We start from the raw sequence: 23,796 nt of genomic DNA, 5'->3' as shown, positions 1-23,796 counted from the left end.
ACCTTTGGACCCATGGAGAGACTTGCCTTCCAACATAAGACACACCTTTAGACTCATTCTGTACAGCCTACCTGGACGATCACAACAGTAAAACCATCTGAACTTTGGGCCCATTGACTTGAAGTAGGTAGTTGAGGAAATCCACTTCTCTGTATGGACAACTTCTAACCACTAATGATTTTAAATTTGATTTAATTACACCGGACCAGGGTTTATACATGGACATCTAGCATTGTCAGGTAAATGTCGTTTTCTCAATTATGGGCCATTATTTTCTAGGTTGTGGCTGTTATACTAGCCTAAGATATGCTTGAATAATATTTGAGCAAGTAGCTTTATTTACTTTTAAGCCAGTAATGGTTATATTGTCAGTCTAATTTTTTAGACTACTAACTAGCTATGCGATAAATGCTTATTGTAAAGGCGACTGTCTTCACTTACCTCCTTTTTAAATCAATCCAGATCTATTTGATCTATGGAAAATTATGAGTGTTCTTTTGAATACAAGTGAGGGTTATTGGCAAACGTTAAAGTGCATGTATAATTATAATTTGAAATCGAATAAGCATATCCATCATCTGAAAAGTTTGCTCATGAGTCGATGGTAACATTTGTCGATTATCTTTTCGAGAGTTCTGTTCAACAGCTAATACAAAACGTAGGCCTATGCTCAATATTAGTTTAGATTGTGGGGACAGAAAAGTAGGCCTACCCTTAATCGTTATGGAACTTCAATCTTGACTTTCTGTCATTTACAGTAAAGACCGAGAAAATGTACGGAACCGCAGCACCTTTTTCCTATTCCCCAAGGTCAGTATATTTTCAATGGAACAATTTTCTCGATAGTGCGTCAAAGCAATCAAAAAACTATCAATATCATAAACTGTTCACACCCAGTCCGGTCAGTGATGACAATAACAGTGCCAACCAGTACAGTAATCTTAATCTTGGCATGGATGCGTATAGCAGACAGTCATAACAGTTGTTGCTTCATAATGCTTAAAAGGGGTTTCGTGCCGGAGGAACAGCCGTCATTTAGGCGAGGTTTTCAACAGGATGAACCCAGGAACTCACCATTTCAGAGAAACAGTCCGTCCAGGCCCAGTGGCAAGGCAATATACTGTATGTTCACACACACACACACACACACACACACACACACACACAAATAGTAGTCCTAGTCCAAATATCCACAGTGTAATAGTTTGATTCTGATTTTTTTTTCAGCCCAGCGAAAAGAGCACATAGAAACACTGAACAAGGAAGACAACGTTCACTACAGAGTTGAGGTAAGAATTATTATTACTTAAAGGACCATATTGTTACTGTAATTATGACAGCCATATACTTCATATACTACTAAATGACTAATAATACTATAATAAAAGATGACTAAAATACTTAATACTGGTATTATTCTATTGATTACTTATGGAAAGAACTCCAACTATGACCTCTACTATGTTAAAAAGAAGAAGATAATGGGTTCACACTTGAACTCTGAACCTCCCTGTTTCCCCCTGGCCGCAGCACCTGTTTACCTGTGAATTGATCAGCCATGAGGCTAACAGCCTGGATGAGTGCATCGCCAAGCTCAAGAACCTAGACGCCAAAGGCCGGATATGGCCGCAGGACATGATCCTAGACGTGCAGGGAGGATACCTGCAGCTCAACGACATCGAGACAAAGGTTGGTCCATGAGGGAGGGGGTCACATGATGCTAGCAAGTTGTACCAGGATTGCAGTTTGAATTTATTTGATGGGACATTCAGATCAGATTATATCCCTCCTATAGTGGTGCCGGCTTTTCCAGAATTGTAGTGCGAGAGTATAAAAAAAAAAGAAAATGTGATATTCCTTGGGCTAGAACCACCGTTTCCGTGTAAGACTATAAAGCTTTTTAATGCAAGGTGAATTTTGGGACAGAGTGATAAGGAATTCCAGTCAAGCTGAAAGATAACCAAAATGGCTCTTTGAACGGAATTCTCTTGACCAAATTCTATGAAATACTACTTTCACAACTGCAACATTTCAACAAGCTCGTAACAAATAGCCATATTTGTAGTCCTTGCTGATTGATAGTGATTTTCATAATTTAAGCAAAAAAATCGAATCCTATAACTGATCAATTCTACAAACCAAAGTTGCTGGGCAGCCAGTTTTTTTATTCTGACAGTTTCCTGGCTTCAAACTGGGAGGGGCTCAATCGTTCACATTGTGACCTTAATACGACTCTCTAATAAACAACCAGCTCTGACTCACCCTCAGTGTGGTCATACCTAACCTGCCCCCGTCGACCCGTCCGTCCCCCCATTCCCCAGGCTGAGCTGGAGTCCCTCCCCCTGGCCTCCGTCCTCAAGACCAGCACCGTGCTGGACTGCTGCGCCTACAACTCCCTGCTGGCCGTGGTGGTGCAGCAGCGCTTCAAGAGGAGCACTCAGGTCTACATCTTCCAGTGTGAAGAGGTCGGGGTGAGTCAAACCCCGATGAATAGTGGTTAACATCGGGTTCAATCAGGTAGTACGGCACAAACCATATATATATATATATATATATATATATATATATATATATATATATAATTATATTTATAACTATGCTCTTCCATCAGTTACACACCCCTCCCCCATATGGATAAATTAATTCATTATCTTTTCCTCTTTTTCTTTTTCATGTGGTTTGTTATGTGGATACCTGCATCTAGATAGATCCATTGTTTATTAGTACTTTGTTGAATAGTTCTGAATCGGAACCAGTATTTCGCAAGATGAGAATGAAAATATTCTCTAATGTGATCTTTGTACTTGACTGGGGCTTCATGTGCGTTTGATATACTTTCTTTCCTTAAACTTGCCTCGTTTTACTAGGCCGAGTTCATTAAGAGAGATCTGGATAAGGTCGTCCAAGGAGCGCCAGCTCATGTGGACAACCATAGCAACCAGTTGAACCTCCGGTACAATTTCCCACAACACCTCGTTAAATATGCCACACATTATATCTCTCCGCCATATCTAAGAGATAAAGAATGACTTATTTCTATGTCAGTTCAACACAAGGATGTCCTAATGCTTCACTGTCTGTCCGTCCTGTATCCTAGCAACGACCGGGAGCACATCCCTGCACCGTGGGTCCCAGGAGGCTCCAGCCCCCGGGCCGTGCTGGACCGCCCCCCCTCTCCCCTAGAATACCGCCCCAGTGGCAGGGCCGTCGGTAGGATCTGTTCTCATGCAGCGGCGTTGGGAAAAGGCAGATGCCGACCCGGATTGACAGAATAGGACGTGACACCGCACTGTACTGCCAGGCGTCGGCCTGTTGAAAGGCCCCAGACAGTGTTGATCATTGGTCTTTGTTCTTGCCCTGTTACAGAGCCGCCCCCCGCCCCTTGGAGCTACGCCCCCGTGGACCCTCCCCCCGCCCCTCGGAGTTACGCCCCCGTGGACCCTCCCCCCGCCCCTCGGAGCTACGCCCCCCCACCGCATGAGAGCCACTACAATGCTGAGATGGAAATGGGCAGACAGGAGAGTCGGCCAATGACAGAATATACCGACATAAAGAGAGATACGGTCAGAACCAACCAAAAGATTTATATTATGGATCACATCAGAATTAATATTGGTATTGGCTTGAGGTCATGATGTGATTTATTGGTATCGTAAATACCAACTTTTTGATTCAATAACACATTATCATATTTTTTAGTTTTGAGTTTGACGATTAGAATTAGTCCTTCCCATATCATATTAATACATCATCTATTCGTATTAAAACCGGTTGTTTCTGTTTCTCCCTCGCAGGAAATCCTAAACCATGTGTTGATCGATGTGGAGCTCTTCATGGGGCTTCTAGCCGCTACAGTACTGCCCCAGGGCGAAAATGGCAAGAAGAAGAAAGCTATCTCAAAGAAGAAATCCAAGACAAAAGGTTTTTGGCCTCACGGAATAGTAGCATTTATCTTTAGCGCAAAAAAGAAACTATGAGCTAAATGAACCGCTGAAGGATAGATTCAGTGACCTTATTTGTATATATTCTTGTAGCTCTAACTAGTGGTCTTTCCCCCAGGAGCCGGCATGCCACCTGCAGATCAATATGTTGGATATCTTCAAAAAGTCAAGTATGGCTTCAATCTACTAGTAAGTACTGTGTGTGTGTGTGTGTGTGTGTGTGTGTGTGTGTGTGTGTGTGTGTGTGTGTGTGTGTGTGTGTGTGTGTGTGTGTGTGTGTGTGTGTGTGTGTGTGTGTGTGTGATAATATTCCATGGTGGGTGGTAGTAAGTAAACAGCTAGTTTATACCGTGGGTTTTCTGCTGATACAGGGTAAACTGAACGGGCACCTGACCAATCCCAGTGCACCAGACTATGTCCACATCCTCTTCACTACTCTTCGAATCGTGAGTCCAGAGAGCCTCTGTTTCTTTAATTTGTGTTTGGTGACCACTAGAGGCCACTCAAGTCTAACTGCTGGTCCCAGAATATATTCTAGCGGTTATTTATCCTTCCCTTCATCTGTGAATCTATGAAAGGCACTGGCTCTGGTTTATCTGGTCACGAGTTGGTTGTGATTTGTTAGCTGGAACTTAATCTTGATTAAGTCTATAGAACTGATAAAGATACCTTGTAAACTGAATAAACAATTAATAAAAATGTCCAGATAAGATTATAATTATTATTAATTCCTAGGGAAAATTAATGTATGCCATATATACATACAATTACCAATCATAAATAAAAAAGCAATACAAAGAGTAAACTAAAATAATGCAAATCAACGTGTATTAGAATCAACAGTAACCAAGAGAGAGAAAGGATATGATCAAAAAAAATGTATCCTCCTCCTCCTCCCCCCTCCTCATCCTCCTCCTCCTCCCCCCTCCTCCTCCTCCCCCCCCTCCTCCTCCTCCTCCCCCTCCTCCTCCCCCTCCTCCCCCCTCCTCCCCCTCCTCCTCCTCCTCCTCCTCCCCCTCCTCCTCCTCCTCCTCCTCCTCCTCCTCCTCCTCCTCCTCCTCCTCCTCCTCCTCCTCCTGCAGGTGGTCCCGCAGTATGCCCCTGGCATCTCCATGAGAGTGGTCTCCCCCATGCTGACAGAGCCGGCCCTGCAGCTCCTGGACCAGGACACGAGTCCAGAGGAGGACCAGCTGTGGAGGTCCCTGGGAGAGTGCTGGAACCTCCCCAGGTACGTCACTCCCCCACCCGCCATGATGCTCTTGAAGGCCCAGGAAATCCATTCTATTCCTTGACACACACGCAATGCGTTGTTCTACGCTAGATGTAATCTGTATTATCTATACTGTACGTTCTAAGGAACGCTACTTGTTGTTTTTATGTTTTACACACTTTTTCCTCTTTTCTCTTGTAAAAACAACTTGACTGTTATTTTTAAGCATCGTTCTGCTGGTGCCATTGTTTTCTTTCTACTGCTCTTCTGCTTTGATATTTTTATGCTAGATAAACACTACTCTTATTGTTACTTACTGTCCAATTGTCTGACCTCAATTCGCCCTCCGACCTCCTGGTCTCTGAACGGGACCACTTCCTGTCCTGCTGTAGGAACAAATGGCCGCACGAAGTCCCGCCGTACATGCCACAGTTTTCTGACGGTTGGCAGATCCCGCCCCGGGCGACATCTTCCCAGATGGTGGCCCTCAACCGCAGCAACAGCCAGCGTTTCCCCCCTTCTCCCTCCAGTAACGGGCCCCCATATGACCCCCGGAGCAGCAGAGAAGAGGTAGGACCGCCCGGAGTGGTAGGACCACAGAAGCCCATGAGAAACTACGCCCTGATTAGTATATTATATGTATATATGATATTGCATATGATGATAAACTTATTTTCTTAGTTTTATAAAAGCTTTACTTAATGCAAGGGTTAAGGCCTATGTGGTTTGGCAATCACTCATTGAACCCGTACCTTGATCAAGTTTGATCGTGTTGAGGGTGGAATTATCACAGGAGACCAGGGAATACACACCTTCACATCAGTTTTATCGTCCAGAAGGTTATAGGGTGCTGATTGAAACCAATAATCCATCTTTAATGTTTTATCATATATTATACATGATGTATTTCGTCCATGCTCCTTCTAGCAGAGGAACGACAGCCACTGGGCCCCACCATCACCACGGTATGGAGAACACACAGCTCTCTGCTTACACAGTAGTACAATACTCGTATTTAACGCATAGTGGTTCCTAACCCTTTGGATGGTGGGAATGCTTGTGCTGCAGCCAGAGCGGGCCGCCCCTGTACATGCGGGTCATCTATGACTTTGTGGCAAGGAACAGCCAGGAGCTGAGTATTCAGAAAGGAGACGTGGTCCAGGTAAGCCCCTCAGTCAAAGTCTATGCAGAGTAGCAACGCAATATGATTAGTGTTGAGATTGGAATTATGAAGGAATGAACACAATATTGATACGTCGGGGGCAGGACAGTGAAGTGGTTCGGGTGTTCGACTTCCACGCAAAAATAACTGTGGGCAACCTTGAGTAAGATGTCTCTGTTCGTTGATGACAAGTCAAGAAGAGTCACTTTGTATACACTTGTCTGCTAAGTAGTCAATTGGTGGAAGTCAATAGGCTGTATTTTTTGGGCTGTGAAGTATGGTTCCAGTCGTGGACGGTCCCTTGATTTATTGCTTTGGCTAATATACAAATACAATGAAATAAATTGGCTGTCCTCACAAAACCTTGAACCCTGGTCCAAAGCATACGGTAGACATGATACTCAAATGAGAACCTTTTATCTATACGCTTATACTTTATTTCATTTTCCCTTAGGTGGTAGACAAGTCTAAACAGTGGTGGATCGTCCGCAATAATCTCCAGGAGGAGGGACATGTTCCCCAGAATGTTCTGGAGCCCATGAATGAGTCAGTGCCCATGGACAACCCACAGGTCAACCATGTTGCTGACTGCTATTTTTGTTCTAGTCACATTTGCTCTTTCAATCCAACTTCCTCTGACCTTGCATTATCGTTCCCTTGATCCTCATTTTGGACATGGTAAAGTACTCGGTAAAAGGGTACAAAGTGCTATCCTCTTTTATGACTTACATTTCTTGCCACCTCCTTCAACACGTCCTTGTTACCACTCCCTCCAGCTCCCTCAGATCCTCTTCCTCAATACACCTGTCTGTCCCCTTCTTTATAATGACTTTTGTCTACCTTTGTACGGTGTCCTTGAGTGCCGAGAAAGGCGCCTTCCAATGTATTCTTATTGACACATGACTTTACCACTAACTGCCTCCCAGTGTGTCTGATCCTCTCGTCTCCCTCCAGGGCTCCCGCGGCCGTGGTCCCCCGTTGGACCTGATGTCCAGCCCTGCGGATGTTCGAGCCTGGCTGGATTACAAAGGCTTCTCCAAAATGTAACCTAGCCACGCATATCAACGAAACCCTTGAATATTCACCCACCCATGCATGCTGAACGAGTCAAGTATACGACCGTTTGTTTTCCCTGGAACCACAGGACGGTGCAGAGCATTGGTGTGCTGAACGGAAAACAGCTGCTGGGATTGTCCCGCGAAAACCTACGGCTTGCCTGCCCCGAGGAAGGCGGCAAAATGTTCTTCCAGCTGCAGCCCATAAAGTCTGCCATTGCAGTGAGTATAGCACTACGATTGCGCTGTGTGAAGACCAATGCAATCTTCCAACAACGCAATCTGACTTTTATAGTAATAATCTCTAATTCACTGATGAATAACGTACAATTTATTCCCTACAGCTTGCCTCCGAGCCCGGGTATGGACCCTACAATGGCCGTCACTAGTGACCAGTCTCCGAGTACATTATAATGGCGGTCGTAATTAAACTGATTCTATTTAACTCAATCGATTACTGATCAAAACCAACTTTTGTGCCAACAGATGATCGCTAAGAGGTTGATTTTGTGCTGCATTGAACTACTTCAAATCAGTTATACACTAATTTTCCAACTGCAATTAAGACATGAATCAGCCCTACCGAATTTTTTTAAATATGCAGTATAGCTGCAAATTATCTGTCAACCACCCAGTGTATCATTTACCTACCTCATTTAAAATCTAATAAATAAATTCTATCAATTTTTTTTATTTAATCGAAAATCAAGCATTAAGAGTGAATTACGTTGTCCAATAAAAGCAACTCACAGCATAAATAAACTATTTTTTTTTACAAACGTTCTTTACTCATAATGGAAATCCTTGGTTTTTACAAAAGATGCAACAACATAAAACAGTACAATTGTGACGGTAGTGGTACTCAAGATACTACATGCCCCACATAACACACAAGAATTATGTATCTGCAGTAATTTGGCCCAAATGTTTTGGTCCATTAGGAGTTTCCTTATCGACCACTCCGGTTGACGGTGTAGATTCACTCCTTCTGACCTCCCCATTTGGCCATCTTGTTGTTGACCGGGGTCTTCATGTATCTGCTGGACTTCATGTAAGCAGAAATCTTCTCCAGAGCCTATTGGGAAATATATAAAAAACAAAAATAATTAACCAAATGTTTGACCAGAATAGTTTCGTTATATTCATACCATGCAAACGTTTAGTTTAACTTCTAAATCAACATGTAGGTTTACTTCTAACTTGCCCCAGGAATTTGATTAACCATAAAGCCCCTACACATTGAAGGCACCTTGTGCGCACAAGGTCTTTTTCAAAGAGTAACCAGATTACACATTAACAAAAGGGAAAAGTCACGAGGGACCCTGAAGAATGGGACTCTACAAACCAGTTTGGTTCTACTTATAGCCTCCTCTGAATGCTGGCAGGCTCAACCCAAGTCATTATGGCAGGTTCTAACCCGTTCCCTTAAGGAGGCAGGTGAGAGACTACATTATATGGGGTATTCCTTGTCCAGCAGGACGGGAGCTTAAACCCCTCCCTATGTGGACCTGCACACACACTCATTTCAATCTCCCTTGCTGAATGTACAGACTAATCAGGTAAACAGAACTTTATTATACAGACATTTTTGTTGGATCTATGTAGTACTTTTGCAGGGCTACACCCCAGTCATAAACAACAGTAAAAATACTATATGAACGGGTGGGTCTGACCTCAAAGTGGTCCAATAGATCTCGGAGGTTCTTGAAATCATCCAGGCACTTGGGCTCAAACATTCGGTGTTGGTCCAGAAGCTCGTACATAATAAAATCCACAAAGGTGATCTAGGGGTACGGGATTACAACAAAGTCATGACTCTTCATTGAGAAGTTGAGATTTAACATGAGCAGTAATGGCAGAAGCGTTAACCCATAAGAGGTTGCAACATGGTCAAATGACCAATTCAACTCTGACATCACCCAGCCAATTCAGCATTAGTGAAGCTAAGCAAAAATGTAAATATTATAAATCTTTTACAGGCATTGAATACTCAACAAATACTGCATACATTTGCCACACACAAATAGCAGTAAGAGGACTGATTTTTTTTTTAAGTTAAATCTCTCAACATTAAACAATACCTTGTCGCCAGAAAACCACTTCCTTTCTCCCAGGAAATCTGACAGCTGCTTAAGAACCACTGGCAGATTATTTAGAAAACCTGGCTTCAATTTATCCTGATCGAAAAACGCAGATGTTAGTTACAGTTTGATTTATGGCGCTTCCAGATAACACATGAACTGTCGATGGCCTATCCTTGAACTTACATGATCCCCGTAGCACAACATTACAAAGCTGTTCCGAAAGTCCATGGACTGATTCTCCATGAGGTCAACGCGCACCTTTTCATCCTCGGTCTCTCCACCTGTGGTGTGATATCGTGGAGAATGAAGTTAGCAACTTAGCAATACATCCTATAGACAGTTTGGATATACAGAACACTGTCCTCCCCAGTTAGCACACAAGTCACCACGTACAGAGATTGTGTTTCCGTGCAATGTATCTCATGATGGCGTTGCTCTGGACCATCTTTCGCTCTCCATCCACGAGATAGGGCAGCTGTGGAAAACAAAAAAAGGCCACGAGTCCGCTGGTATTCTGAGTGGGTCTGAGCCATTGTAACCGATATAGTAGTTCCTCCATCTCTTACATTGGGAAAGTCCATCCCAAGTTTGTGCTTTTCGTCGAACCAACAAGTCTTGTCATAATCGGGAGCTGTGGGAGACCCATAAAAGGTAATCAGTTAAATTACGAATTGCATAACCGTTAACATTTTTTGTTGGTAGTTATTTACCTTCACCACAGACGTAGAACTTGTCTTCATACTTTGTTCCTGTGAACTCAAGTAGCAAGCGTATCGGCTGGGCAAGCTGTTTAGAGAAATTCAAGATTTTTACATTACACACGACACGAGCACATCTTTTCGACACGTCCAGACCCAAATGTTGGTTGTTGTAACGCAGGCTGCAGCAGGCTGACACACCATGCTAGGTTACTCTGCAGATACTCCCGTCATCGCTTTGCTTTGTCAAGAAATGTAATGTTTTCCTCCGATAAACGACTTACTCTCAATGAAGAAAACACAGACATTTATCGGAAAGTAGTCACTTAAGTTCTTACCCCACGAATATCCCAATAAGCCAGTTTCATTGCCATTGTCGATTGAGGGGTATGGAGCACAAGAAGGACAAAGTACAAAATGATTCCTCACTGTGCACTTCCAGGGCTGGTTGTTGGAGGAGGCGTGGCCGAGAAGAAATTGACTGCACCATACAGTGTGCTTTTATAAAGACCCGCCGATTATATAAATAATCAATTGACCACTTTGACTGCAACAGGCTACTGTTTTATTGCCTATACCTACCCACCGTTTAGGTGTAGGCTACATTCATACCCACCTATTTTTGTTTCTGGAGCATTGGTGGACTTGGTAGGTCTATTTCGACTAAACTACAAAATATTCTACTTCATATTTAAGTTAGAGCGATTTCTATCGTCTAATAAATTAAGTTAAAAGCTAAGCCTATCTAAAAGTATGAAATAGTTCCTAGAAAGTAGGCTATTGCGCTTAAATGTCTTAAAAACGTGGATTTGCTTAACTCGGCTTTCGTTTTTTATTGCAAATCATCGTTTTCTTTTATGAAAACCTTTTTCAGAATTCTGCAACAATTATGTTATTCAGAAAAAAAATAGCAGAATTTATTGAATATATTTACTCAAGTGAATGCATTAGGCTTCCATAATATCCGATATTATTGCGACGTTAAGACAAGTTGTGATGTGGTCCTCATATTATAATGCCGAAAATGGACATGGTTAAAATACTAAAACACATTAGAAACAACCAGCAGGCGAATACAAAGTTGCTATCCACAACGTGCGAACCCCTGCGTTCAAACATTTCTCATCGTCGCAGCCTCCCAGGGAAATACACGTTTGCATTGTTAAACTGTGTGTATCGTTCTCGCCTCCGGTATAGATTTTTATTTCAAAGTAACATTTTCATATTTTTCAATGAGGTCGGTCTGAAAGTATAATTTTTCCGACCAATGAGATCGCTTAATAAATATATATATTTTCGACCAATGAGGTCACTCGAAAATTGTATATATTTTTGACCAATCAGATTGCTCGAAAAGCTTTTTGCTTTCATGGGTTAAGAAGCGGTCGAGTTGTCAAAAAAAAGCCAGCGGGGATGGTGGATTTTAACTTGGGACAGATCATTTGTGCTGATGACAGCGCATATGGTGGGAGACCAACGGTGTGATAATTATTATTATTATTATTATTATTATTATTATTATTATTATTATTATTATTATTATTATTATTATATTATATATTTTTGGGGATCAAATAATTTATTAATAATAAATAATTTATTTATCTCCAAAAATGCAGCTGATCGGACGCGTCACACGATTCGGAGGCATGCATCACATTTAAGGATTTTAAAAACTGATTCTTTTTTTTCAAAAATGCATTCGGCAGAGAAGGGAGACTAGCGTTGCTCACGGGTAGGAATGAAAGGGAGAAAAGGGTTCAGAGTTGCCTGCGGTAGCGATGTCGGAGATGCAGAGACTGTCTCGTACTAAACCTCCCCGCCTCCCAGCACCTCCTGTGTGTCCTCCCAGCACCTCCTGTGTGTCCTCCCGGCCCGTGTATATTCTATAGAATCCGGAGCTAAGGGGTTTTGGAAGACGAAAGAGCTGGTAAGCCCTTTCTTAAGGGATACGTTTTATATGAATTATGTCCATTAGCGAGCAAGCAACAATCATGAGCGAACGGTATTTAGCATCTGCTTCAGAAAAGTTATACAGCTCAAACAACTATTAGCACAGACAATAATGCTCAATAGCCTACTCCTGCATTTCTTTGGTAGAAGATTAAACGGCGCCATATGTTAGTTTGCGATCGTGATTGACTTTTAGATTTATTCATTTGTTAACATGGATGTGTATTAGGCTACATGCTAGGCTAGCCTGTTAGCTTTATTCAGTTCATGTTTATGCAATATGCAATGGAACACTGACTTGTGTTGCAGTGTAACGTTGACTTGAACGCGATTTACCAGCAAATACAAGTTTAGCTACTTTGATAACATAATGTAACGGCAATCACTAGAGTCATGTTGTTTATCAAGATATTCAGACAGTCTCGTCACATTTTCCAACTTCAGCAGATCCAGGTGTTCAGACCATGTTGCCATACACTACTACGGCATGTCCAAAGTTGGCTTGCTTTGACCAACGATGAATTATTAACGCTGCATAAAAACATCAATCATGGAGGTTATTTAGAAATACTTTAATTTAATTATTAAAACCAAAACTGTTATTCTGTTTTAGATTTTTTTTATTTTACAGGTGACATTTTATTAGCAGCATCATCATCATCTTCATCATCATATCTTCACCATACTGTTCAGGATATGACCGAAGTGGGTATCTTTATTTAACAAATGGATAATGGAGATGGGGGCCATAGGGTGAGTTTAATAGCTGGTCAGATCACTGATGAACTCTTTTTGTTGTACATTAGGAGGATTAACAACATCAATGCCTCTAAATGAATTATGCTTTGGCACTTTTTCCCTTGTTACAATATGACACATTTCTTGCTCTTTCCTCCTATTTGCTTAGAGGAACAGTCCTGTTACCTTGAATGTCGGCGGCCACCTTTACACCACCACCTTGTCAACCTTGCAGCGCTATCCAGACTCCATGCTGGGGGCCATGTTTCGCGGAGACTTCCCCACAACCAAAGACTCAAAAGGGAACTACTTCATTGATCGTGACGGCACACTATTCCGGTACATCTTGAACTTTCTTCGAACGTCTGAGCTGACGCTTCCCTCTGACTTTTCGGAAAAAGACCTGCTAAGGAAAGAGGCCGACTTCTACCAGATCGAACCGCTGATCGAGTGCCTTCAGGACCCCAAGCCCCTCTACCCTCCCGACATCTTTGAGCAAATTGTTGAACTCTCGAGCACCAGGAAACTCTCCAAATACTCCAACCCCGTAGCTGTGATCATCACACAGCTCACCGTCACCGCCAAGGACCATTCGCTACGGGAGGGAATCTGCAAAAACTTCACCAAGTGGAGCAAACACATGATGGACACCAGAGACTGCCAGGTTTCCTTTACGTTTGGACCGTGTGATTATCACCAGGAGGTGAACCTGCGGGTGCACCTCATGGATTACATCATGAAGCAAGGCTTCACCATCCGCAACACGCGCGTTCATCACATGAGCGAGCGGGCCAACGAGAACACGGTGGAGCACCACTGGACTTTCTGTAGGCCGGCCCGCATCGTCGTGGACTGAACCGCGACAGAGCTGGTGCTTCCATAGTGGATGGTGGTCAATGTTAAACATATGAATGCATAGGTCTTTTGTTTGTTTTGGCCCTAAACCTAACCATATCAGAATGTATAGTAAGACAATTGGTACATGTACATACAATATACACGGCACCCGATCTTGACAAATAAAGTTTATGGAAATACACATAAATTCTGTTAAATTGTTAAATGATCATAAACTGCAAGACGGCTAAGTGCATTGAAACATATATAGATGGAGAAATATAAATGAACACATTTTGATTAGATACAACAAGGTATGATCCATAAACAGCGATTAGATGTGTCTTAAAATTAGCATTGATAATGACACTGCATATTTAATGTTTTTTTTAGGGCTATTGCAAAATACCATGAAGGTCATGGTATGGGTTGTGGACAAAAAATGTCTTAAATTATTAAATGTCAGTGTTACTGTTAAGTCTAATGTGTTTCCAATTGGTTTATCTGGTTTTTATATTAGTTTCCCTTAACCTGGCTGTGTTGCATGGGGATGGTTCTATGTCTGGTTCTTTGGATGTATCGACATTATTACGTTACAAAGTAGAACTACCATTGTTTATGTTCATTTTCTCCACAGGAAAATAAAGATGTCATTATAATAATCATAGTAGGCATTATTTTCCATAACAAATATTTTCATTTGAAAAGGATTCTAAGCGCAGTTAAAAAGAACTGGTAGCTGTAACAACTCGTACCAACCTACAAAAAAACGAATGCAAATACTGAAATTGATATAATATATAATTTATTGATTCTACTCTGAATAGGCCTACTTATATTCTAAACCATAACACATCTAAAAACTTCACATACGAATATAAAGGATACCATTATATTGGAAATTCACAATATTTATCCATCCCTGTAAAATAGGCATTACAAATGTTAGTGTTATTGGTACTCTTTTACTAAACTTCAGTAGATGGTGAATGAAAACCTTACTTTAGCCTCGCGTCCATAACATTACATTTTTTTGGATATGAGCTATAAAGTTAATCGGGTGTGAATCATTTTAGTGTCTGAACCTACCGCATGGGCGTCTCCCGCACCACACTAGAGTTATAAACATGCTCTGTAACTCCGTCCGGTTAGTTACTTGCTGTCACAAAACGATCATTCCCTATCGGCGGCGTCACACTTCAGGACATGCTGCTGCGCTGCTGTGTAGTTAGGCAATATACTACGTTTTTATAAATGTATGTGACAATCGTTGCTGTCGTTTAAGAATAATAAATAAGCAAGTGCCCGCTGTTTAAGATGTTTCAAAGGAGTGAAAACATTAAGTATATACTGAGTCTTATGCCGGGTAAACGCCGTCTCGGAACCTACAGATTCCTGCCGGTATTTTTCTGCATAGGCGGTGTTATGGAATGGATCATGATAAACGTGAGGATAGGAAGGGAGACATTCTGTAAGTATACTTCTTGAATGGTTCTTCAATCTTTTCTAGCAATCTTTTCTGACCTACATGTGATCTAGAAGGTTACATCGTCGCCATTTTATTTGACGTAGGAATCAAACGCTAATCATATTTTACAGCGATGGACAAATACAATGTCACGTAATAGGACATCAAGTTACGTTAACGCCTAACCTGACCTTAAACTAGTGACCAACGCCAAACGCGTTGGGCAAAATTTCGAAAAAAATTGGCCATGCTTCTGCAAAGAAGTGAAATGTAGCCTCACCAAACACTATGTAAGCACAATAAAGGTCCCCCTACTGTCGCTTTCCTCTTACTCCTTGTAGGATGTCTCATGCCTTTCTCTCAGTTAGAGATCTGTATAGACCTTCCTTCACAGGATATCAAACCAACCTCTGTGTGTATCCATGAATCCACAATACATGTTATCTTGCCAATTTTATTGAGTGCCTACAATAATCCTTCTATTGTATTTGCCAGATGATGTCTACAGAAGAAAACAGTCAGAAAGATCATACCAGCAGAAGATCGCTGATGGCCTGATTGAAGTCAAATAAATGTTGGACGTTGGAACTACCGGTTTCAACAAAAGTAACTGGACTCTGGGCTATGAATGCTTGTTTACATCAAGGTGAACTTAATTGAGTAAAGATGCATGTCATTCTTGCACATGCAATGCTGTCTGAAGATCCAACGGTAGCTATTAATATTTCACAATAATTTGTTTAGTTCACAAGCGGAAGGTCTATGATGATACAAGTGTGAAAAAGGAAACAAAGAAATGTAACATATACCATAAACAATGTTAAGAGAAAAAATAAGCGGAGTACAATTTATAAAAAGATTTGGAGGACTGATGAATTTATCTCTCCATTTCACAAAGGGACTTATTTCTGCTTAATAATGCTGATCACCTACACCTGCAGGGTTTACAGCTAATTCCCAAAATCATGCGTTGGTTATCTAAAACTTTAGTGGTAATGTCCAGTTGGAAGATTCCGCAGACAGATGAAGCTATTTGGGTGCTGAGCTAAGACAAGTGGGTTGCCATCCAGTCTCACCTCTTCCATGGTGCTTCGGATGTACTGAGTGGTGTTGCCTTTGCAAAATGTCTGATCAGTAATTGTATTGATGTTGTTGTTCTGAAGCAGGAGAGAAAATAAACATATTACTATGTCACAAACAAAGACCATTGAAAATATCATGACGACACACCTTAAAAAATTGTTTCTTACATTGAGGTGAACAATTTGTAGCGACTCAGGAAGTTGTGGAATTACTTCCAGTTTATTATTTCCAAGGTATAGAAAAGCAAGTTCGGGAAGTTTCTGGACACAAGACATTGATGCACTTTTCAGATATACTCATTTACCTTTAAACTGAATTTAGCTACCTTGTTGTATTATAGCTTACCTTGAAAGCATTGGACCTCACACCCTTGGATTTGAGAAGGTTGAAATTGGCATTCAATGTTGTTAGTTTGCTGGGTAGCATTGGCAGTTTTGTAAGTCGGTTCTCAGCCAGAAAGAGCTCCTCAAGATTGGTAAGTTTGGAAAAGGCTCCATCTTCTATCTCGCTGATTATGTTTCCGGTCAGGTCAATTCTTTTTAATGCTCCTGAAAAGAAAGAAGACCCATACATCATTTGGGCTTTGGCCAAGATACCTATCAAAAAGTAAACGTGTGGACCTATCTGTCATCGATGCAAAAATCATATTGAAGAAACAAATGAATCCATTTATTTACCCATATCTGCAAAGTCTTTGTTTTTTATCTTATTGATCTGGTTGAAGCGTGCATAAAGGTATGTGGTTTCTCTTGGCAGTGCTGGGATGGCTGTCATTTGAGGGAACACCTCCTCACAGTACACCGATCCAATCAGGCATACACAGAGCAGACACGTGGGGAGCACTGAATTGTATAATTTAGTGGAAAACATCGATTAACATTGAAAAGTTATATGCACAGTCTATTTGAATAATGCACAATGATACACATATTGGAATATACCCATTAAGATAATGTAATTTGGACATATTTTTAATACTTGATTTATAGTTTTTTGTAATGTGAAAGCTACATTACCAGCAGCATCTGGTTTTGCTGGTAAGTCTTGAGGGAACTCAGGAATGGTCACAATGTCTTTCTGGAAAGACACAACACATCTTTAAGGTAAACGATATTTCAGTGGCATACTTGGAATACAATTTGTCTCATACTAATTCTACAATATCCGAGAATAAGACACTATTTAATTAACCCTGTTGGGTTTTGTTACCTTAGGTGCCCTTGCTTCAATATATCCATTCTTGGCTGGAGAACATAGCACTAGTGATGGAATTATAAGAATCACGCAGATTAACATCTCCAAGTGCATTTTCTCTTAATTCCCTATGAGGAAAGGCTTGTGAATTGGTAGCTGTTTGCTGGGCTGTGATCTGGCGTACTTGTGATCAGGAAAACTTTCCATGCAGTTTTCATCAAGCTGCCAGTAGAATTTTAGGTAAAAAAGGAAAAGAGAATTTAACTCAATATTTGCTGTGGTGCTCTTTTGTCTTTGATAAGTTGCATTGTGCATACATAAAGACTATAAACTATACAGGTGAACTATGGGATAGTTTCTCTACATTGTGAATGAGGCATTGAGGTAATCAAAAACCAAATGTTAATACAAACCTTGGTTGAAGGCAAGCTGAAAGCTATGGCTACTTACGTTAAAATTATATTCAGCTATTTTCTAGGGTGCATTATATAAATGGAAAAAAGAGAAAGAAGGAAAAGCTAGTAAAGCAAGGAACAGTTGAAATGGAGCAAATATGATCGATGGATTTTTGTTTTGTGAGTTCATTAATTACATTCCTGTATAATTATTTTAAAACTAGCTGCAGTTTCATGATATTTGTACACTGGGTGTTATTAAGAATGTAAAAAATACAAATTTCTCCTTTAAATGTCTACTATTCTTCATGCCCAATATACACAAAAAGCAACGGTTATGGTCCTCCTCATTTGGCATGGATTTTCCCCCAACTGCTAAACTGTGTGTCATCAGTGAATTTGATCCCATCCCAGCCACAACATTTTTCAGAATGTTTCCCCACCCCAAAATCATTTCCCGCATGCCTTATGCTGAACACAACACTCCCTCCCATCCAATTATTTCTTTCTCTTGGCAAAACCAGGATTTGCAGAGTATACCCGATATGTAGATATCGTAAAAGCTTCTTTGTTCGATGATTCTGTTCAAATCATGAATCAAATCATGAATGCATGATTTTGAGACTATCATTACACATCACATGTGTTTCTCATCATATTTGTCTCATACTAAATATGCATCCAACTTATCACACAACTTGGTGACATGTTGTCACACTAACCCTATTCCACACAATCTTTCAACTAGTGGAATAATTTGTGCCAAAATAACTTCATTAAATTCTGAAGTAACTTTATTTATGAATGTTACAATAATTCATAATCTTGGTATGAATGGTTATGACCAATAAAAAAATACACCCATTCTTCGTTATACAATGTATTTTATGTATTTATGTGAAGGTTAAGGCTATTAAGTGAGTGTTGATATTAAGTGACACTTTTACTACACCCAGCAGAAGGCAATAGGGCAGCAGCTGAAACAAGATTTGTAAACAAGCCCTTTCAACATACCTTGTTGCTTTTGACAGAAGATGATTCTCTTTGACGTTATAATGGTGTTTTTACAATTGGCCATGTTTATATTAAATAATATAAAAAGTGTTTAAATAAAACGTATTAATTTATTAACTAATTATTGTTACCAATTCAAGAGGCTGCCCCTCTGCTGAGACATGATAAATCCTCGGCAACCTAACCCTCAATAATGAAAAACAACTATCTGCAGTCTCCCTGTTTTGTGCTCACATCTTGGGAATCTTGAGATGGCGTTGAACAAATCAAATTAAATTTGTGTTAACACACAACAAGGGTACATTCATTAACTTATGATTGCATAATTAACATCTGTAAACACCTTAATAAACATTTACTAATGGTCTACCGTCTAGTAGGCTAATCTTTTACTTATAGTGTTCATGCAAACGGAGGTAATGGTGTCCATGTTATACTGAGGGAATTAAGGTATTACCAGGGTTAACCCTTGCCAGTTACCTAACCCCCATGCTAATGCTATATAATAATACGCATCACTGCATTAACTAATGTTCATCGGTTAATAAATGAACCCTCATTGTAAAGTGTAACCCTGTTTGTTGTGGGCTGATGTTGCATAATGCAGATGTAGGGTGTAGGGAGGAAACACAAGTGTCAAGGTAACGGAAGTGCTGCTGCCCTGAACGATACGCGGAGAAGACGGAGGAAGGAGGCTCGATCGTCTAGAGAAAAAACAAGATTTAAAGTCGCCAATATATTAAGTGTGGTATGCTTTTAACTGTTCAATACTCTGTTTGTAAAGGGGGTTATATGCATGTTAATGTCGATGTCATCGATTGCGTCTTTATTATTAGAAGGATGTGGAGTAGACACCATGCTAGAGAGCCTTGCTCACGTTAGCTACTGGCTACCGTTAGCTCATGGCTAACCTGCGTTCGGAGTCGGAATCCATGACACTTTGTTCCGTCAGGCTCGTGGTTCAGACAGCCATTCTAACACTATTGACATGTAGTTATACATCCCAATATGACCACTGTGTTTTGATTGAGCTATCGCGTATTGATGGATGAAAAGGACCTTCATCTATTTGCTGGGCCCACATTTGGAGTTTGGAGGTGGTCAGCCATTGCTAACTCAGACCTAGCCTGTTGGCTACATAACGAAGGCTAACGGTTAGACAGTGGTGTAGCGCTAGCGGAATCGTCGCTCAAATCGCCCAGCTGTATGTAGTTCAGCTCTGATGGATACATTTTTAAATAAGCAATTCACTTGAAATGAGCTTTGCGACCAACGCGCTCCTCATAGTCCGTCTAGTGAAATGTTAACATTGGAAACGTTGTCCATCGAGTTTTGATAGCCCAGCCGCTGCGGGGGCTAGTCGTGTAGAGGGGCCTTATAACCTGACACGGGGAAGCTCCAGCTCATTTTAGGAAATTACAAATAAGATAAAAGAATCAATTAGGCCGCATTGCTTGGCTAAATAAGGCGTTTTATAGATTCAAATTGTATGTAACGGCTTATCATTACAAGTCGATGTCGTTTCGATTCTGAATAAAATAATACGGCTGGCTAACGTTGTTCCCTCTCCTTACTACTACAACTACTACTAGGTTACGTTAATGTTGTAGTTAATTAAGAAATCGGGTTAGTGCTTACAAGGGCTCAAATACTATTTTACAGTATAATTTATTTGCTGAGCATCAACCATGTTAATTTAAATACACAAGTACATGTTAGTATTGACAGACCAATATTGTTATGTTTTTTGTCCCAACAGACAGAAAATGGACAGGAACGACCTGGTACAGCAGGCCAAGCTTGCAGAGCAGGCTGAGCGCTATGATGATATGGCTGCTGCCATGAAGTCTGTAACGGAGCAGGGAGTGGAACTCTCCAATGAGGAACGCAACTTGCTCTCTGTTGCCTATAAGAATGTGGTCGGGGCACGCCGTTCATCTTGGCGTGTCATCTCCAGCATTGAGCAGAAAACTGAGGGCAATGAGAAAAAGCAGCAGATGGCACGTGCATACCGAGCGGAGATTGAAACCGAGTTGCAGTCCATCTGCAAGGAAGTGCTAGTAAGTGCTTCAAATTACAACATCGATTTTTTTTAAATAATGCATCTGATGCATAATGTATAATTTTACTATATTTGCTCTGTGCTCTTTGTTTCTAGGCACTCCTGGACAAATTTCTGATTGAAAATACAACTGCTCCTGAAAGCAAGGTCTTCTATCTGAAAATGAAAGGGGATTATTTCCGATACCTTTCTGAGGTAGCATCTGGTGATTCCAAGAAAGGTATGTATTTTAAAATGAGTGCGTGTGTCTATATATGTAAATAAATAATGAGCAGTGAATTAAGCCTGAATGTTATTAACCTTCTTATGTATTCTTTCCCCCTAAAGAAACAGTGGATCAGTCTCAGGAGGCCTACCAGAATGCTTTTGACATCAGCAAGAAAGACATGCAGCCAACGCATCCCATTAGGCTTGGTCTGGCCCTCAACTTCTCAGTCTTCTACTATGAAATCCTCAACAGCCCGGAAAAGGCCTGTAACCTGGCAAAGACGGTATAAACATTATCTTTTAATGTGGCAAGAACAGATTTTATATTTCAAATCTTTGTATATGAAATGTTCACACCGGGGGATGTTCTTCACACATTCTGAGCACACTTAGAAAATCGATATTTAGTTAATTGTTTAACCAAAATAACAATAAATGTTATTTTAATAACACAAAAAATAAAAATACAATATCGGTTAGGATTGCTGCTTGGACGTCAGTGGCGTATGGATCCACTCATTGGTCCGAGTCTGGCTTTTTTATGGCAGACTTCAATGTTTTGATAAATTAAATAAATCGCACGGCAAGAAAACACTATTATAGATGAAAGATCGCCAGAATAGGAAAAAATATTTGAAAGCATCGAACAGCCAATGCACCACAAACTGTTGCAATCCACAGAACCTATACAGTCAATGGATCTCACCATAGTTACCCTTAGAACGCCCATCTAACCCCTTTTGAATAGGGGGTGGTTGGGTGCTGTACAGCACTATCTATCACCGGTAACGGCGACACTAGTTGCAAGGAAGGCTTGACATGCCAATCTATGAACATTGATTGTGCCTATGCAAACATTTTAACACCAATATAAAATTTTAACCATTTTCATTAATATTGGAACACCTGATTTTATTTATTCTATTTCCAGGCATTTGACGAAGCCATTGCTGAACTTGACACTTTGAATGAAGATTCCTACAAAGACAGCACCCTGATCATGCAACTACTAAGGGACAACTTGACTGTGAGTTGAATAATCTTCATGTTTGGTTAATGTCCATGATGTGCCACTCTTTGTTGCATTCTCTAGGTGTATGGATGCCTTATGTCCTCTCTTTTTTTTTTCTACAGCTGTGGACATCAGAAAGCCAGGGAGATGAGGGAGAGACCGGAGAAGGGGAAAACTAATGAAATTGCACTGTTAATCCACCTACACTCTTTATCTTAAACACAGACAGCTTATATTCATCCCCTCCACTCCATCAAACCCTTCCCCTTCTGTATGACAAGCAGACTGAATTGCTCCTGACCAACTAGTTTACCCCTCTCAGTTCGCTGAGAGGTGACAGGTCCATGTCGCAGTATTCTTTTTATTTTATTTTATTTTTGCTTTGTGTGGATGCATTTGCAAGGTTCTGTGTGATTTTTGGAGAGGAACATGGTGTGAATGGTTGTGAATGATGTATGTGTATCGGGGGAGGGGGAGAATTCTAATCATCCTTCCTTAATTCATTTGCCCAAGCTAGTTTGTTGTGCATTTTTCTTCCTTTTTTGTTACATACTCTTTGTGTGATTTGTCATGGAATTTACAGGTTTTCTGGTATGGTTACTAAACTGGCAGTTGATTTTTCACCAAACACTGTGATGCTATATATTAAATGCTTCACAGACTAAATTGTTAATAAAAAAAAAAAGAAAGGACACTGTACAATCCTGTATTTTACTAACTGCAATTCTGCTGTGAGCTCATACAGAAAGGAGAGAGGCTGTATTGTGACACTGGCATCTTGTTGATATACTTTGATTATGTTCACAAATTCACAAATTTAAGTTTGATTAAGGGACCCTTTTAGACTGTCGAGTAAGATTCCTTAACCTCAGACATTCCACTTTATTAGGCTTTTTGAAAGGCAGTGCTATTTTTAATTATTTTGAAAGTGGATTGTCATAGTTGTACTCACTATTCAGGTGCTGCTTGAAATCAGTGCTGCTTGAAATCAGTGCAAGACAAAATCTGTGCTTCAATGTGGTCCATGTATTTTCAAGTTAGACTATCACGTGTATGTAATCCTTGAATAACCTTTTATTGATGTTGATTGAAATTGTCTTTATCACACTGTATCAACCCTGCTTGCAAAATATTCCTCTTTAAACAGTTATTTTCTCCAAAGTTTGGTGCCTGAATTTATCTTGCAGCCTCTTTTGTGTGCATGTGTGTTGGGTTTGGGTTTAGCACCTATGTTCCAGTGGTAAAAACGGTTATCTCTGAATTTAATTTAAAGATAAATAATTGGAGAAGCCCTTTCTAATGGAAGAAGCCAAGTGTCACAATACCATTTGTCACCACTACATTCCCCATACACGGCTGATGGTCTGTCTGCTGACAAGGTTCCAATGAATTTGAAGTTATTGAAAATAAGTACATTTCTCTTATCTCTGCTTGATGGAAATGCAGTTAGTGAATGTGGAACAAAGTCTGTCTGTATATCGGCTATCTCAATTTGCTTTGTTTTTATTGACAAGTCTTCTGGTTAAAATTGCTTCTGTAACAGTCTATTACCCAGTGCACACACGTGGTTGTGAAAACTTAGAATAGCTCTAAAGCAATGATGAAATGGAGATAAACAATGGTTGGTGTAATTCTAGATTTGTGTATGTATCTTTAAAATCATTCTAGTTTCACTATACGTGT

General features: G+C 40.5%; 6 protein-coding genes across 12 annotated transcripts; 4 read left to right on the top strand and 2 right to left on the bottom strand.

Moving 5' to 3' along the window:
- The first annotated feature begins 9 nt into the window (after positions 1-9).
- Positions 10-8,052, top strand: eps8l3b (EPS8-like 3b). 3 transcript variants are annotated; one of them, XM_060046213.1, is made up of 20 exons: positions 10-123; positions 759-810; positions 1,007-1,122; positions 1,228-1,289; positions 1,531-1,689; positions 2,322-2,471; positions 2,868-2,953; positions 3,098-3,210; positions 3,367-3,563; positions 3,795-3,921; positions 4,060-4,130; positions 4,313-4,387; positions 5,024-5,169; positions 5,544-5,721; positions 6,079-6,116; positions 6,220-6,313; positions 6,768-6,884; positions 7,268-7,356; positions 7,458-7,590; positions 7,713-8,052. In XM_060046213.1, the coding sequence occupies exons 2-20, from the start codon at positions 773-775 to the stop codon at positions 7,755-7,757; spliced, it is 2,034 nt and encodes a 677-aa protein (XP_059902196.1). In that variant the 5' UTR covers positions 10-123; positions 759-772; the 3' UTR covers positions 7,758-8,052. The 3 variants fall into 3 exon arrangements, with proteins under 3 accessions (XP_059902196.1, XP_059902204.1, XP_059902186.1); XM_060046221.1 differs by having other exon boundaries at positions 10-239; positions 6,082-6,116; XM_060046203.1 differs by having other exon boundaries at positions 10-239.
- Positions 8,053-8,133: 81 nt separating this feature from the next.
- On the bottom strand, positions 8,134-10,647 carry LOC132453662 (glutathione S-transferase Mu 3-like). Its single transcript, XM_060046631.1, has 8 exons — positions 10,489-10,647; positions 10,163-10,238; positions 10,019-10,083; positions 9,846-9,927; positions 9,636-9,733; positions 9,450-9,545; positions 9,042-9,152; positions 8,134-8,443 (listed from the first exon to the last, which is right to left on the bottom strand). The coding sequence occupies exons 1-8, from the start codon at positions 10,522-10,524 to the stop codon at positions 8,348-8,350; spliced, it is 660 nt and encodes a 219-aa protein (XP_059902614.1). The 5' UTR covers positions 10,525-10,647; the 3' UTR covers positions 8,134-8,347.
- Positions 10,648-11,547: 900 nt separating this feature from the next.
- Positions 11,548-14,702, top strand: kctd6b (potassium channel tetramerization domain containing 6b). Of its 4 annotated transcripts, none has more exons than XM_060046627.1 (3): positions 11,548-12,080; positions 12,735-12,808; positions 13,011-14,702. In XM_060046627.1, exons 2-3 carry the CDS (start codon positions 12,800-12,802, stop codon positions 13,695-13,697), a joined length of 696 nt encoding a protein of 231 aa, XP_059902610.1. In that variant the 5' UTR covers positions 11,548-12,080; positions 12,735-12,799; the 3' UTR covers positions 13,698-14,702. The 4 variants fall into 4 exon arrangements, with proteins under 4 accessions (XP_059902610.1, XP_059902613.1, XP_059902601.1 ...); XM_060046630.1 differs by having other exon boundaries at positions 12,717-12,808; XM_060046618.1 differs by having other exon boundaries at positions 11,550-12,080; positions 12,735-12,856.
- A 126-nt stretch (positions 14,703-14,828) lies between these two features.
- On the top strand, positions 14,829-16,348 carry LOC132453684 (ubiquinol-cytochrome-c reductase complex assembly factor 5). Its single transcript, XM_060046643.1, has 2 exons — positions 14,829-15,149; positions 15,642-16,348. The coding sequence occupies exons 1-2, from the start codon at positions 14,996-14,998 to the stop codon at positions 15,716-15,718; spliced, it is 231 nt and encodes a 76-aa protein (XP_059902626.1). The 5' UTR covers positions 14,829-14,995; the 3' UTR covers positions 15,719-16,348.
- Positions 15,589-17,640, bottom strand: ognb (osteoglycin, paralog b). Its single transcript, XM_060046578.1, has 6 exons — positions 17,439-17,640; positions 17,246-17,306; positions 16,907-17,071; positions 16,575-16,777; positions 16,397-16,489; positions 15,589-16,303 (listed from the first exon to the last, which is right to left on the bottom strand). Exons 1-6 carry the CDS (start codon positions 17,535-17,537, stop codon positions 16,133-16,135), a joined length of 792 nt encoding a protein of 263 aa, XP_059902561.1. The 5' UTR covers positions 17,538-17,640; the 3' UTR covers positions 15,589-16,132.
- Positions 17,641-19,284: 1,644 nt separating this feature from the next.
- LOC132453626 (14-3-3 protein beta/alpha-1-like) lies at positions 19,285-22,861 on the top strand. Of its 2 annotated transcripts, none has more exons than XM_060046601.1 (6): positions 19,285-19,580; positions 20,592-20,892; positions 20,991-21,114; positions 21,222-21,385; positions 22,033-22,128; positions 22,236-22,861. In XM_060046601.1, the coding sequence occupies exons 2-6, from the start codon at positions 20,599-20,601 to the stop codon at positions 22,290-22,292; spliced, it is 735 nt and encodes a 244-aa protein (XP_059902584.1). In that variant the 5' UTR covers positions 19,285-19,580; positions 20,592-20,598; the 3' UTR covers positions 22,293-22,861. The 2 variants fall into 2 exon arrangements, with proteins under 2 accessions (XP_059902584.1, XP_059902591.1); XM_060046608.1 differs by having other exon boundaries at positions 19,427-19,575.
- Positions 22,862-23,796: the final 935 nt, after the last annotated feature.

This window comes from Gadus macrocephalus, chromosome 1 (genome assembly GCF_031168955.1).
Source record: "Gadus macrocephalus chromosome 1, ASM3116895v1".
Classification (NCBI taxonomy): Eukaryota; Metazoa; Chordata; class Actinopteri; order Gadiformes; family Gadidae; genus Gadus; species Gadus macrocephalus.
This window is presented reverse-complemented; position numbering and strand designations above follow the sequence as displayed.